This window comes from Felis catus, chromosome F2, assembly GCF_018350175.1.
Source record: "Felis catus isolate Fca126 chromosome F2, F.catus_Fca126_mat1.0, whole genome shotgun sequence".
In the NCBI taxonomy this organism is placed as follows: Eukaryota; Metazoa; Chordata; class Mammalia; order Carnivora; family Felidae; genus Felis; species Felis catus.
This window is the reverse complement of record NC_058385.1, coordinates 54,891,416-54,905,336: the sequence shown is the minus strand read 5'-3', so window position 1 is coordinate 54,905,336 and position 13,921 is coordinate 54,891,416. Positions and strand designations below refer to the sequence as shown.

The 13,921-nt window shown below is 42.2% G+C and overlaps 1 protein-coding gene and 1 long non-coding RNA gene across 3 annotated transcripts in view; one reads left to right on the top strand and one right to left on the bottom strand.

The window, feature by feature from the left end:
• LOC123383087 overlaps window positions 1-13,369 on the bottom strand; it is a 190,462-nt gene extending 177,093 nt beyond the window's left edge. Inside the window, exon 1 of the long non-coding RNA XR_006592442.1 lies at window positions 12,550-13,369. This is a non-coding gene — a long non-coding RNA (uncharacterized LOC123383087). The remainder of the gene's footprint in view (window positions 1-12,549) is intronic.
• KCNV1 (potassium voltage-gated channel modifier subfamily V member 1) lies at window positions 349-8,449 on the top strand. 2 transcript variants are annotated; one of them, XM_004000068.6, is made up of 4 exons: window positions 349-593; window positions 988-2,208; window positions 3,066-3,595; window positions 6,846-8,449. In XM_004000068.6, exons 2-4 carry the CDS (start codon window positions 1,742-1,744, stop codon window positions 7,355-7,357), a joined length of 1,509 nt encoding a protein of 502 aa, XP_004000117.1. In that variant the 5' UTR covers window positions 349-593; window positions 988-1,741; the 3' UTR covers window positions 7,358-8,449. The 2 variants fall into 2 exon arrangements, with proteins under 2 accessions (XP_004000117.1, XP_044905791.1); XM_045049856.1 differs by having other exon boundaries at window positions 985-2,208.
• Window positions 13,370-13,921: the final 552 nt, after the last annotated feature.

Here is a 13,921-nt window from a genome sequence, read left to right as displayed (position 1 = left end):
AGCTGCCTGCTCATCTCTTTATACATACTTTCTAAAACTACTTACAAGAAGAAAAAGATGTGCGGTTCACTTGCAAAGGCTTTTGGAAAATGCAGGATTCTCATCTGCTGGCTGGAAATGAGATAACCTTGAACCGTGCTACACAAAGCAGTTACTATAAGTTCCCTAACCCTGAGTTTAGCAGACATGGAAAATTTTGTTCTTGAGCATTTGTGAGCACACAGATCAGGGAAACGGGAATCCAAACAGCAATCCTGAGGTGTCTTCAGGATGAATATGATATTCAGAGTCACGGAGTGCTTCACTTCCTCCTCCGGTCTCACCTCCCTCGGTTCCATGCTTTCCCCACAGCTGGTGCTGGAAACCGCGAATGGCTCGCTAGCGCGGGCGGGGGCGGCCCAGGGGCCAGAGCCGGAGGCGGCGGAGATGAGGCGAGGCTAGGCAGCAAGCGCCAGTGCAGAGCTCAGCCTCGAACACAGTTTTCCTCCTGGACCTGTCAAGTCAGACCTCACGTGTACACCGGGAGAATCTACCAAAGGCTACCTAAGCAGCCGCGGCCTCTGAGCGCTGCGCTGATGTGCCGGGAGCGGAAGGTGAGTCACCCTGTCCTCCTCCCCGCCCCCACCCCGTGTCCAACAGGTGGGCTGGGGCTCGACTCCAAGGGGCCCAGTGGGTACACCTCTGGTCTCACCTGGGCAAGGCGCTCGGCTGCTCCCTTCACCCAGCCGTCGGTACTATTTAAACTCCTGCCCCAGCCCACGCTTGTTCTATTCCTTGTCTTTCTGCCTTCCCTTTCTCCTAAAATGAGAGCTCCGCTGTGCGCCGGGGAACGCGCCCAGAACGCCTGCTCTCCGGGAAACTTCTTCGGGCAGAAATGGCTAAACCGAAGAGCGCAAAGTGCCTCGATACGAGGCAATGGTGACCCCTAGTTCTTAGCGACTCACTGGGACTTCAGTTAAAAGTCATCATCAATTTCTCAACCAGCAGGTCAGAAACAGACGGAGGGAGAAGAAAATGGAGCGCGAGTGACAATCAGACTAGGATGAGAATGAATGGGAGCAGATGATGCGGCCCCCTCGCCCGGCGCCCCCTCCCCCACGTGCTCATATCCCCAGCGACTACTCCCGGGGAGGCCTGTGAAGCCGCCGCAGTAAAAGGAGACGGAGGAATATATATCCTCAAGTTGGAAAGGACTCTGACCCGGTTACCACTTCCTCGTCTTTCTGAACTTTTCCTCTCGGTCTCCTGGGCTGGAGTGAGTCTTGCCACCCCCCTTGCGTGCGTTCGTTCCCCTAAGAGGCATCCTGTCCTCCTCCTCCACTCTAGACCCGCCACCTCCCCCTGCACGCCCGCTCCACCCCCTAAGTAACGAGGCTTGGAATACGTACACCTCCCGGGCTAGGAATCTCCCTCGCAGATTTAGCGGGGGCTGAGGGTTTAAGTCCCGGAAGGTGTGCCCTGGGGCTGTCCCTGGCTGGGACCGCTTCTGAGCACTCGCCCGGGCGCGACCCCCTCCCCTCCCCGCAGCCTGGGCGCGCCCGGCTCGTGCGCTGCTGTCGCGCACTCGCCGCGCCCTAGCGGCCAGAGGGGGAACGAGCGCAGGGGTGCGCGGGTGGGAGGCACCCCCCTCGGGAACCAGGGAAATCCCGGCCGCCGCCAGGGGCCGTGCCACCACCCTCGCCCGACCGAGGCTTCCGGCGCGCCCCCAACTTTGTGGCGCCCTCAGGCAGCGGCGGCGGGGATGGAGCTGCCTTCCCGAGGGCGGGCGCCGCTGGACTCGTCGCTGGACAGCTGCTCCCTGACCTCGTTGGAGTCCAGCGTTTTCTGCAGCGAGGGCGAAGGGGAGCCCCTGGCGCTCGGGGACTGCTTCACGGTCAACGTGGGCGGCAGCCGCTTCGTGCTCTCGCAGCAGGCACTGTCCTGCTTCCCGCACACGCGCCTGGGCAAGCTGGCCGTGGTGGTGGCCTCGTGCCGCCGCCGCGGGGCCCTGGCCGCCGTGCCCAGCCCCCTGGAACTCTGCGACGATGCCAACCCCGTGGACAACGAGTACTTCTTCGACCGCAGTTCGCAGGCATTCCGCTACGTCTTGCACTACTACCGCACCGGCCGCCTGCACGTCATGGAGCAGCTGTGCGCGCTCTCCTTCCTTCAGGAGATCCAATACTGGGGCATCGACGAGCTCAGCATCGACTCCTGCTGCAGGGACAGGTACCCGGGAGGCGTGCGGTGGCCGGGCTGGGAGGCGGGCGCAGTGGAGAGAGGGCGGCAGAGATAAGATGTGAGGCTTCAGAATCCTCGCGGAATGCAGGCCTAAAAAACACCTGAGCCCACTTCTGAGCTGAAAGGTGGGGTGGCGGTGGGTCCGGAAAGTGTCAAAGCCAGCTTTCGATTGGAACTTTTTAAACCTCCTCCTTTTTTGGATAAATGCGTGCCAATCCGTTTTTGAGACAAAGGAGGTCAGGCCTGCAATAAATATTTGATGATTGAATGAGTTAGAAAAGCTATGATCCAGAAGATGCATGTATAGGGATGTAGGTTTCAGTAGGGAGCATTATCATTTATCACTGAGAACCCTTAACTTGAGACTTGGGTGGAGAACTGCTTTAAATACAGAAGATAGAAAGTTGGTTCCTTGACTGTGAATGTTTCTGGGACTTTGATGACGACTTTCCTTTTATCTTGCTATTGGTACCATTTCTTCATGAATACCTTTACATCACACACACAAAAAGGTTCCATAGGACAAACTTCTGTTCTTGTTACAAGAAAAATGGGTAATAAAATGCATTAAAGTAGACTTGCTATGTATAAATCCTTTTGTATAAACTTCTAACAAGAAAGTACCATTTTAAAAATAATAATCTTAAATGAGAACTTTGTGGTACTGTGGGCAGGAGACAGCCCGGGTAAAATATGAATGGACATTTTCTGCATTTTACTGAAATAAAAAAGCATGGCCTCTCTGCTAAGTTTAATCTTTTATTTTTTGGTTTTTTTTTTTTTTTTTTTTTTACTTCTGTACTTTTAAAAAGTTAGACTAATCACCAAGTTGTTTTTTCTAAAAGATACTTCAGAAGGAAGGAGCTGAGTGAAACATTAGACTTTAAGAAGGACACAGAAGACCAGGAGAGTCAACATGAGAGCGAACAGGACTTCTCACAAGGACCTTGTCCCACTGTCCGCCAGAAGCTCTGGAACATCCTGGAGAAACCTGGATCTTCCACAGCTGCTCGAATCTTTGGGGTCATCTCCATCATCTTTGTGGTGGTGTCCATCGTCAACATGGCCCTGATGTCAGCTGAATTAAGCTGGCTGGACCTGCAGCTGCTGGAAATCCTGGAGTACGTGTGTATCAGCTGGTTCACTGGCGAGTTCATCCTGCGCCTCCTGTGCGTGCGGGCCAGGTGCCGCTTCCTGAGGAAGGTGCCGAACATCATAGACCTCCTTGCCATCTTGCCCTTCTACATCACTCTTCTGGTAGAGAGCCTGAGTGGGAGCCAGACTACACAGGAGCTGGAAAATGTGGGGCGCATTGTGCAGGTCTTGAGGCTGCTCAGGGCTCTACGCATGCTAAAGCTGGGCAGACATTCCACAGGTATTCAAATTTCAGTGATGCTTTTTAATTTGCCATTGTTTGTAAACATTAGTGCTTGACTGTAGTCCCAGGGAAGTGACTCTGAATTGATACTCAAAATTACCAACTCCCATACTTTACCCAACCAAAATGGTGCTGGGAAGTTGTTATCACAAGTATAAAGAAGATGCCGCCCACACTCCTTCTCTCCATATGACATGTAAGAAACAATTTGACCACTTGTTAACCTCAATTTATTTCAACCGGCTGCTCAGAAGATGTACAAAAATTAAAGACACTCGGCCTCAAGAAAGTTCTAGATAATATATGTATAAACAGCACATTAAAAGAGATGCAGAAATTATTCATGATACATAAGGACATAAGCCAGTTTCTCTTCTGTGTCCAAGGAAGGGCTTACCACACACATTCCTTGGCAAAAAAAAAAAAAAAAAAGTCAGTCTTGGCAATGCTTTCTCTGGCCATGCAGAAAGTGAGATGACCAGGCACTGTTGGCCGCCCCATAATTTTTGACAAAGCAATGGAAATATTTGCTTTGGAAGAAAGCAGAAGATACTAATTACTAAATGCTTTGTCTAGTATCTAAGAATTGTCTTGTCCCTAAAGTGCGATGAATGAGAGAGATGGTAACAGAAGTTCCTTAGCTTGTATCATATGAAGGCTTGAAAATCTAATGAACATTCCCCCTAGAAAAGTTCCCACACAACAACAATTGTGCATGAAAGTTACAGACAATGTCAGGGGAAGTCACACAAATCCGTTAGAGATGATCCCTATTTCCCTGAGGGTGGCAATTTTCAGTGGCTGGTCCTATGGCTGTTGGGTGTTCTGGAGTATATATGTGTTAACTGATGTTAGATTTTAATGAAAATAAGAATAAGAATCCCTTGAAAATCTTGTTAGAAGGCAAATTCTGATCTCCAATCCATGAGGAGTCAGATTTTAGTATTTGGGGTTGGATCGAGGAGCATACATTTTAACAAGCTTACAAGTGATTTTGATGGACCATACGTTAAGAAACACTCCAGTAGGATGCCATGTTAATATGATACATATTAATACAATACACATGAATACAAATAATTTAGCTATTTCCACCTTATTCCCCCAGGTATGTGCCTGGTTGGTCACCTCAAAGAAGGTTGTGGTGGTTGTCACTTCCTATTAATATAGGGAGAAATTAACCTCAAATATGTTTTTCCCCCACATCTCTGAGGTAATTAGGACTTATTCGAACATAATTTTGGTAGTGTATTTTCCTAGCTAGTCTCCCATACCAGCGATGTGATAATGGGGTTTCCAACAACTTTTAGAAGTACCACTCTTTGTTTTCTGACACACATAATAGGATGCTTTCTTCTAGTATTTATAAACTCTTCACAGGATTCAATTTAAAAACACCCAGTAAAGACTACATTTGCTCCTAAAAGAAAAGAAAAAGAAAATAATAGTAATTTCCACAATGTCACGTCTTCAAAGGTTTTTTTCAGTTCCAAAGCAGTACAAAGTATTAATAAAGACTTAATTTATTGAAAGGATATGAATGCTTCCATAAATATTTGACAATTTTATCTTAAACATTACATTTAGCAAAATGTAGATGTAGGTGACATATTTCCCCATGTGTTAAACTATAAATATAAGTTGAGAGGTATTATAGAATAACAGGAGGGCCAGAGAGCCTAAGTTTAAATCCTGGCTCAGTAACTTTGTACTATTTATGCTACTTCTCTGTGCCTCAATCTTCTCATCTGTAAAATTGCCTAATAATTACATCAATCTCCTATTGTTTTTTGAGGATTATCTGAGTTAATAGATGTAATGTGCAGAAATTCAGACAACTTTGTTTTTCTTTACAAAATAATTTAGAACATTTCATCTTGAAATGAAAACAGTCTCCTCACTGTGGTTTTTCTCAAATGTGGTCAGTTTATTTCAGAAATACAATTCAATGCAGACACATCAAGGCCAGTTTTCTAAAAGGTATTCTAAAGATATTCTTAAAAAAATCTTCTTTTGAAGTTAAACGTCAAAATTAATATTCCTCAATCTTTAAAAATACTTGGTACATAATTTAAGAATATCTCAAAGTTTTAAGAACAAAATTTAAAAATAATGAGAGCACAAATGGTATTTTAATGAATTTTAAATAGTCTCTAGTGAATAAAATTAAAATAATTCTAGGAGATATTACTTCGACCTTCAGAGACAGTATCATTTTGGCTTCAGACTGATATGACTTCAAAACGTGGATACGCTTTTAGCAGTGTTCAGGAACTCTAGTTGTCAGGGGAGATACCTTATTCAAATTGTAATCCCATTATGGGCTCAACTGACTCTCCTTAGGGGCTGAGTCTCTCTAGAGATGGGATTGGATTCTCTTGGGTGTGTCTCCCAGGGGTTCCATATGTCCTCAGAATAGTAATAGGGAACACACCACTGCCTCACAGTGAATGAATTTTCTAGTAGCTTCAGTTCCCCATACCTTTCTGCAGTGAAAGGAATAATCTGTATTCTAGTCTATCTCCTCACAGGAAAGCAGAAATTCTATGTACTCAAGGGAAATGTTTCCCCATGGCTTTGGTATTAAGGGTGCACATTTCAGTGGGCGTCATGGGAGTTCAGGACATGGTAAACTGTTAAGAATGTCCCATGATTGCATATGATGTTCTCACGTCAGCTTGGTCACTGATGCCTCACTCACTTTATTCTCATGGAGGACATCCTTTACCCCTTCTGGCTTTCAGATAACAATACCCTGATTATGTTCAACTTCATTGGGAGGGTGAGTAAAGCAGACACATCAAATGTAAAGAGACGGCATAAAACCAGCATCAGAAAAGTGTGCCAAAGCGATACATTGAAATGCACGTCTGCCAAGTGAGCCCTCCACTTGCGATGCTGCAAAGGCCTCCCATTTTGTGGATTAACGTATAATTTCCATCAAACATCCACTGCCTGCTTTTTAGTCTCATCTGTCACTTTTTTTGGTATAAATAGTAGGTGTTTAGTAAATATTTCTTTCTGTCTTTTTCAATCTGGCCCCACCAACTAGACTATGAGCTCCCTGAAGAAAAAGATAATGATTTCTCATCTCTATCCCCAGAACCACTGCCCAATGCTGCAGACATATTAGATGTGAAATGCACATTTGTGGGTGGATAGTCAGAAAGGAGAGGGAAGGGAGGAAAGCGGAGGGGTGGGGGAGGGAAGAGGTGCCCAGGGACTGACAGCAGTTGTTCTCTTACAGGATTACGCTCACTCGGGATGACAATCACCCAGTGTTATGAAGAAGTCGGCCTACTGCTCCTCTTTTTGTCTGTGGGAATTTCTATATTTTCAACTGTGGAATATTTTGCTGAGCAGAGTATTCCTGACACAACCTTCACAAGTGTCCCTTGTGCATGGTGGTGGGCCACAACATCCATGACTACTGTGGGATACGGGGACATTAGACCAGACACCACCACAGGCAAAATCGTGGCCTTCATGTGCATATTATCAGGAATCCTTGTCTTGGCCTTGCCTATTGCTATTATTAACGACCGCTTCTCCGCTTGCTATTTCACCTTAAAGCTCAAGGAAGCAGCTGTTAGACAGCGCGAAGCTCTGAAGAAGCTTACCAAGAATATAGCCACTGACTCATACATCAGTGTGAACTTGAGAGATGTCTATGCCCGGAGTATCATGGAGATGCTTCGGTTAAAAGGCAGAGAAAGGGCAAGTACTAGGAGCAGTGGAGGAGATGATTTCTGGTTTTGAAGCCACTTTCAGTTTATTTACAAAAGCTTGTGTACAACTAACTCAACTGATAAAGCCTTGATATGGATGTCTATGTACTGTTGAAGAGTCTCTTTTGAGTATACCACCTGTGTTAGTTTTTGCTGATATTTTGCTTGGTCTGCTAGAATAGTTCACGTCCCCCAAATCGAGTGCACATTGTTTCAACACAGTTGAGCCGCAAAAAAATAGTCATTTAACATAACCCAATACAAGTAGGCCACATGTCTGAATTGTCAAATATAATAGTGCAATATATCCACCAAAGTTAAAAGTTTTATGCATCACTAATTTTAAAGTTTTTTGCACACTAATGTAAAAGAATGGGAGTTAAGCTACACGGCCCAGAGAAAAGGTAAGTGAACATTTAAGAACATACTGGACATTCTTCAGGTAAATAAATCACTGCTTCCTCCATCGGTTAAAGTTGTTACATACAACAATTAGCTTTGCAAGCGCAAATCCTGATTTGATAGCCATAGATGGTGTCTTCCCTCTGGTGCAAACCACTCATCACAGAGGGACTAACTTCTGATTCAGTCATTACTGTTGGAGGTGGGAATCCCCAGGCTGCTTAACCACTGACAGAACAGGGGCTTCAAGAACTGTACATTCTCATCGTCTCCACGGAGTGCAGTAGTGTAGCCTAAAGCAGGTTTCTCTTGTACCCCTTGGAAATTAGATGGTCTTTAAAAATCTCTTTATTGATGTGGTGTTCAAATTATGTCTTTAAAATCACGAATGTGTAAAGGTGAAGTAGTGAACATCCTAAAAATATACACTAAAAGTATTAAATAGTCTTATTTCATAAAATGAGAATGATATGTTGACTGATATCACTGGATGAACTTGAAAATCTTTTATTTGTTAACAAAAATATTATAGATAGCTTTCTGGCTTTTGGGGTAAATAGCAAATGTTCCAACTTTGCACGCATTTGACAGCATTTGACGGTCATTCGTGATAATGATAAAATTCCTAGACATTCTGTTATATGATTAAAACCAAAAGTTCTAAACCTAAGAATTAGTTGATGATTCCCAATATTCTAGTAAATGAGTTTTTAAAAACTAAGAGTGATATGGAGTGTCACTTTAATACCTGCCTTCTCAGTGGGTGTAATAGTGTCCCAAAGGGATGAAATTGGTTCTTAGGGGGGAAAAAATCAGTCCTTTTATTCAGAAAACACATACATACATGCAATACATAAACAGATATAGAGTATACCTATGGTGTTAAAATTTCATGGAGTGGAAAATTAGAGAAAAAAATGCCTAAAAGGCTCCTTGCCTGGGTTGGGTGGTGATAAGAAATACATATTGAGAAATACTGCTTTAATATATGGCTATACCATATTTCATCAATTCTAGTTAAAACACTTTATTATATTATGAACCACGAAAACAAAAGGGATGGAGTGAAGGAGAGGGGTAGGGACAGAAGGGAGGAAGGACAGAGAAAGGAAGGAGGAAATAAAGGAAGGAAGGAAGGAAGGAAGGAAGGAAGGAAGGAAGGAAGGAAGGAAGGAAGGAAGGGAGGAAGGGAGGAAGGGAGGGAGGGAGGGAAAGAGGAAGAAGAGGGAGGAAGAAAGGAAGGAAAGAAGAGAGAACCCAGTCAATTATAAGATGCCATTGATTATAAAATCTGTCCAGATTTTGGATAAGTAAGGTTTTAAATACACATCTTAAATCAACAAAATATCATATATATTACCTCTGGTGTTTGGTGTTTAAGCTCTGAAAACATTTTCAGTGGTGTCATGAGCTTTAGGTTGTATGTTAAAATATTTTAATCCACTTGGCCTGTTTTCAGTTCTCCCAAATATCGTTAAAGATGTAGGAGATATGAATGGTAATAAAGTAAATATTTTCCCTCTTACACAATGCACAGGTGCTGGAAGATAGCATAGGGTCACTAATTCTAGTATAAATCCCACCCATAATCTGAAGGGGAGATAAGACACAGAAGCCAAACTTACTGTGGCTTCTCTAGAACTCTCCCCATTAAGAATAGTTGCTCTGATCTAGGACTGTGCTCTATGCCCAAGATGTATTATGTCATTAATCCCAAAATACCCTATTAAACAATTACTGTTATCCTGCTTTAAGTATTACATTTATTTATTCAACAAATACTTATTTAGGACCCATTTGTGCGCTGGGCACTAGGGATTCTTAAAGCAGACCAAGTCCTACTCTCTTGTATTTAATATTCTATTCAACAGTGTGAGGGGAACACAGATGATGAAATGGAGTCATAGGAGGGTGAAGTAACCTGGCTAAATTCACACACCCCATACACAGGTGACAGAGCCAGGAATGAATCCTAATCTGCTGAACCCTGAAAATGATACTCCCAAAAGTCATATTATAGATTTCATTATTCCCACACAGTTGTGGATAGGGATTCACTTTGTAGGCAGGCAAGTCAATTTCTTGTGTATGGAGAGGTTTACTATGCCTTAAAAAAAATTTCAGCTTATTCTCAGAGGTAGAATGTTGATTATAAGGAAAGGTCATTGTCATGCCTTACAGTCATTATAAGACAAGAAAAATACTATCTTTAGAATAATTAGTAGCTATAAAACAAAAAATAAGAAAAATGAAAAAACCATATGTATTCTATATAGATTTTTTTTCTACCACCAAAGACTCTAAGCATGTTCTTCACAAATGTGGTACGTTAGTAGTATATATTTTGTCAAGTTGTGGACATTTCAAAAGAAATTTTAAATACCACTGCTTAGTCACCTTTGCTGTTATATAAAATATCAGTGTACTTATTCAGCAATGTACATATAAGCAAACCAAATTTAATTTAAGTAACATATGAAGTATCTGTTAATTTTATATCCCATCGTTTAAAAAAACATTTGATATTTTTCAGAAATGTAAGACTTATTGCTATAAAACAATATATTTAATTTGTTTGGAAATATCAATAATGGAATTATTGGCTTTCTTTAAGCTATTTAGACAACACTAATTAAAAACATTTGTGTGCACAGAGGTAATGCTTGAGTACCTAAAAGAGCAATTTTAAGAAATCACTGTGGTATCTCTAGTAGAACTGGCGTGATGTTCGTGTTTTACCGGGTTTTTTTCCTGTATATACAAGGAATTGTTGCATTTGTCATTTTAATACAAAGTAGTATTAAGTATAATGAATTAGATGCACAAAGAAGTTAACTGAGGTAGAAATCTCAGTACTGTGTTTCATTGTGGAATTCCTACTCCTATTAAAATCTTTTGACTAAGCCCTTGCAGAGAATATATATGCTGGCCCAAGTTATCCGAGCAAAATATTATCATAGGGTAAGATTAATGCTTCGACAAACATTTCCACTGAAACATTTTGTTAACATGAAAAGCTTGCTCTTTTGAAATATTAGCCATTAATATCTCTGTCTTATCAGTCCTTCAATTCTGGCCCAAGATACCGTTCGGCAAATGACATGTGTTAGTGCTTCCCTTGGTGATTTTCCTTCGCAAAGCACCACCACTCCCAACATTGCTCCAAGCCATGCTGATACATGAAATAAAAATGTAAGGGTGCCTGGGTGGCTCAGTCAGTTAAACATCTGACTCTTGATTTTGGCTCAGGTCATGGTCTCATGGTTCCTGAGACTGAGCCCCGCATTGGGCTCTGTGCTGACAGCATGGAACTTGCTTGGGATTCTCTCTCTCCCTCTCTCTGCCCCTGCCCTGCTGGCGCACACTCTCTCTTTCTCTCAAAATAAATAAACTTTAAAAAAACGTCACATAAGGAGAGTTTTACTCATAAACTCTGCAGGTAATTGCTTACATGATGTCTTTAGGGTTAATGGGAAACCTGAATACTCACCATCTCCATGTCCTCACTTGCCTTATATTAGAATCACTCCCTTGCCTACCCCCTCAACTCCATTGCCCCCCTCTTCCTTTTTGGTATTCAATCAGTAAGACCCAAAGCCTAATTAAATCCAGTCCAGTGCCTACTTGTGCCTGCCTCCGCAGAGCTGATCATGAGTACAGAAAAAACCAATGTATGCAGACTGCTCTCATTTTACATTCTTGCCTACAACCCCAAATGGGTTCTTAATGCTGCTAGGCAATCATACTGCAATTCCTGAATGTATTCACTCTCTCTAGATAAATATAGACCTCTAACACCTCCTTTTCATTCCACTTTCACTGAGAAAATAGAATCACATTTTCCACAAGGGCCGACACCCACATTTATCCACCTACCTCCACCTGTGCCTATTCACTCTGCCTTTCCTCCTGTTATGTGAATTGAACTGTCCATCCTACCCCTCCTCTCCAACTCTAGGACATTGCTTCAGGAAGCCTTCCCCCTCTCCCTATTACACCATCACTTTTCCCCCTTGCTAGGGGATCATTTCTATTAACACAAAAACATGATTAATTGTTCCCATCTTAAAAATAAAAACAAAAGCAAACAAATGAATTTTTAAAGCTCCTAGAACCTATATCACCCTCTAGGACACACCCCATTCCCTGGTCTCCTTTATGGCAAAACTCCTTGATAGCATTTTCTATATTCACTTACTCCATTTCTATATTCACTGTTTTCCCTATTCTTTCTTGAAAATCCACTCAAATCAGCCTCCCAACTCTACGTATCCTAAAACTGTTCTTCTCGAGGTCAGCAATTATCCCAATCACTGATAAATTCAGTCATTAATTCTTAGAATTCATATTGCTTGATCCATCAGCAGCATTTTATAAGGTTATTGACTTGCTAGACACACCTTCTTCTCTTGACTTTCAGTCCACTGCACTCTCCTGATTTCCCTCTACCCCACTGCTCATTCATCTTTTCTGGTTGAGATGTTTAATCAGGATTTAATCCTCAGATCTATTCTCCTCTCTATTTACATTGCCCCGTTCATAAACCCATCCTGTTTCATGGCTTAAGTATCATTGATAGTCAACTTCCAAATTTGTCTCCAGACTAGCCCTCCCCCCCCCCACTTCCTGCATCTTCAGATTTTTGTATGCAACTGCCTGTTCAATATCTACACCTGAATATCCAATAAATATCTCATTATTACCACATCTAACTGCAAATTATTTATATTTTCTCCAAACTCTGTGTTAATTCAAATCCTCTGAGAAGCAGATGCCAAGACGAGTGATTATTGTAACACCAATTACATGTAAGACATTTACCTGGGGAGGTGGAGGGGGAAGGCCTTGACGGATAAACGGGAGAAGTCTAGAGAAGGTGGGAAGAACCTTCAGACCATGATGCAAATCTGACATCTGTCAAGAAAAAATAGAGAAAAGGATTGAGTAAAAACAATCTCTGATAATAGCCCATTTCTGAGAAAACGTCAACCAAGTCGATGGAGAAGTAGCCCATCTCTTTCAGAAATGGCACTGTACTTGGAGGATAACAGCTCAGGCTGTCAGTCAACTGTGCTCTGCTCAGGAGGAGATCTGAACGATGGGTTTTTATGGCCACCAATGTCAAGCCCTGGAAACACCCAGGTCTGCTTCCCCACACAGGTTCAGAAGTAGCCCTCCGTGAATCCCATGGGCCCCCTTTCTGAGGGAAATTTAGAAAATGAAAATTTAGAAAAGAGCATTCTTTATTGCAGTTGGTCTCAAAATGACAGCCGGTAGCCACCATCCACCTCTTCTACTAGCCACAGCTCCTCATCGCAGCACAGTATTTACCCCCACTGGACCCTCGCGTCCTAAAAGAGTTATTTATAGAGAAGATTCTCATCTGCTTATGCTTTTCTCTACCTCAAAGGAGATTTGGTATCTTAGAAAACACTTTTTCATTATTGTGTACCGAGGCGCACCCATAGTTAATGATGCTGCCTAAAATTGTTATTGCCATGCTACTTACTTTTATTCTCGAACAAACAAAAAAAAATAGCATTAACAAAATGCTATTTCAGGGGAAATTTCAAAATAACTTAAATCCTGTCCCATTCATTTCTGAGTTGGTACCATCACACTCAGGATGATACTATTTTAATAGGGCACTAGTAAAAATCCAATGACTGAAAAATACTTTCATGTGTCTAGATTAGCTAATGTAAAACCACTGAGGTAGATAAACACATTTAGCTTTCAACAACATGATGTAACTAAATCCGAAGTAATGGAAAATAAGTTAACATTTGGAATTCCTTTTCATATTCTAAGTCGAGTGACATTTCTTCCGATTATATGCCTTCTTTAGAAGGTCTATAGTCTAAGAAGTTTTATAAGTAAAAGAAGATAATGGTGATATATGATTTTCTACATTATTCTATTGTTCAATATTCAAATTATTTCCAAACAAATAATAATTGAACAGAAGAAGTTTTGAAAAGTTTGCTGCGTGCTACAGACATGCATGCATGGAAGCACACACAGAGACAAAGAAACAGAGACAGAGACACAGAGAGGAAAAGGAAGAGAGAGAAACAAAACTTTAGGGTAACAAATGAGATTTTGAAATTATGGGAAGTAGACGTTCCTTGACATGTAACAATAATCACCTCAATACTTCACACTGGGTGCATAGATAGAATTTCAGTCATCT

Bases quoted from the DNA above. Each gene is read 5' to 3' on its own strand.
- KCNV1 (XM_004000068.6), top strand. From the start codon at position 1,742: ATGGAGCTGCCTTCCCGAGGGCGGGCGCCGCTGGACTCGTCGCTGGAC. The intron at 2,209-3,065 runs GTACCCGGGAGG...TTTTTCTAAAAG, and splicing joins GACTCCTGCTGCAGGGACAG to ATACTTCAGAAGGAAGGAGC. The intron at 3,596-6,845 runs GTATTCAAATTT...GTTCTCTTACAG, and splicing joins GCTGGGCAGACATTCCACAG to GATTACGCTCACTCGGGATG.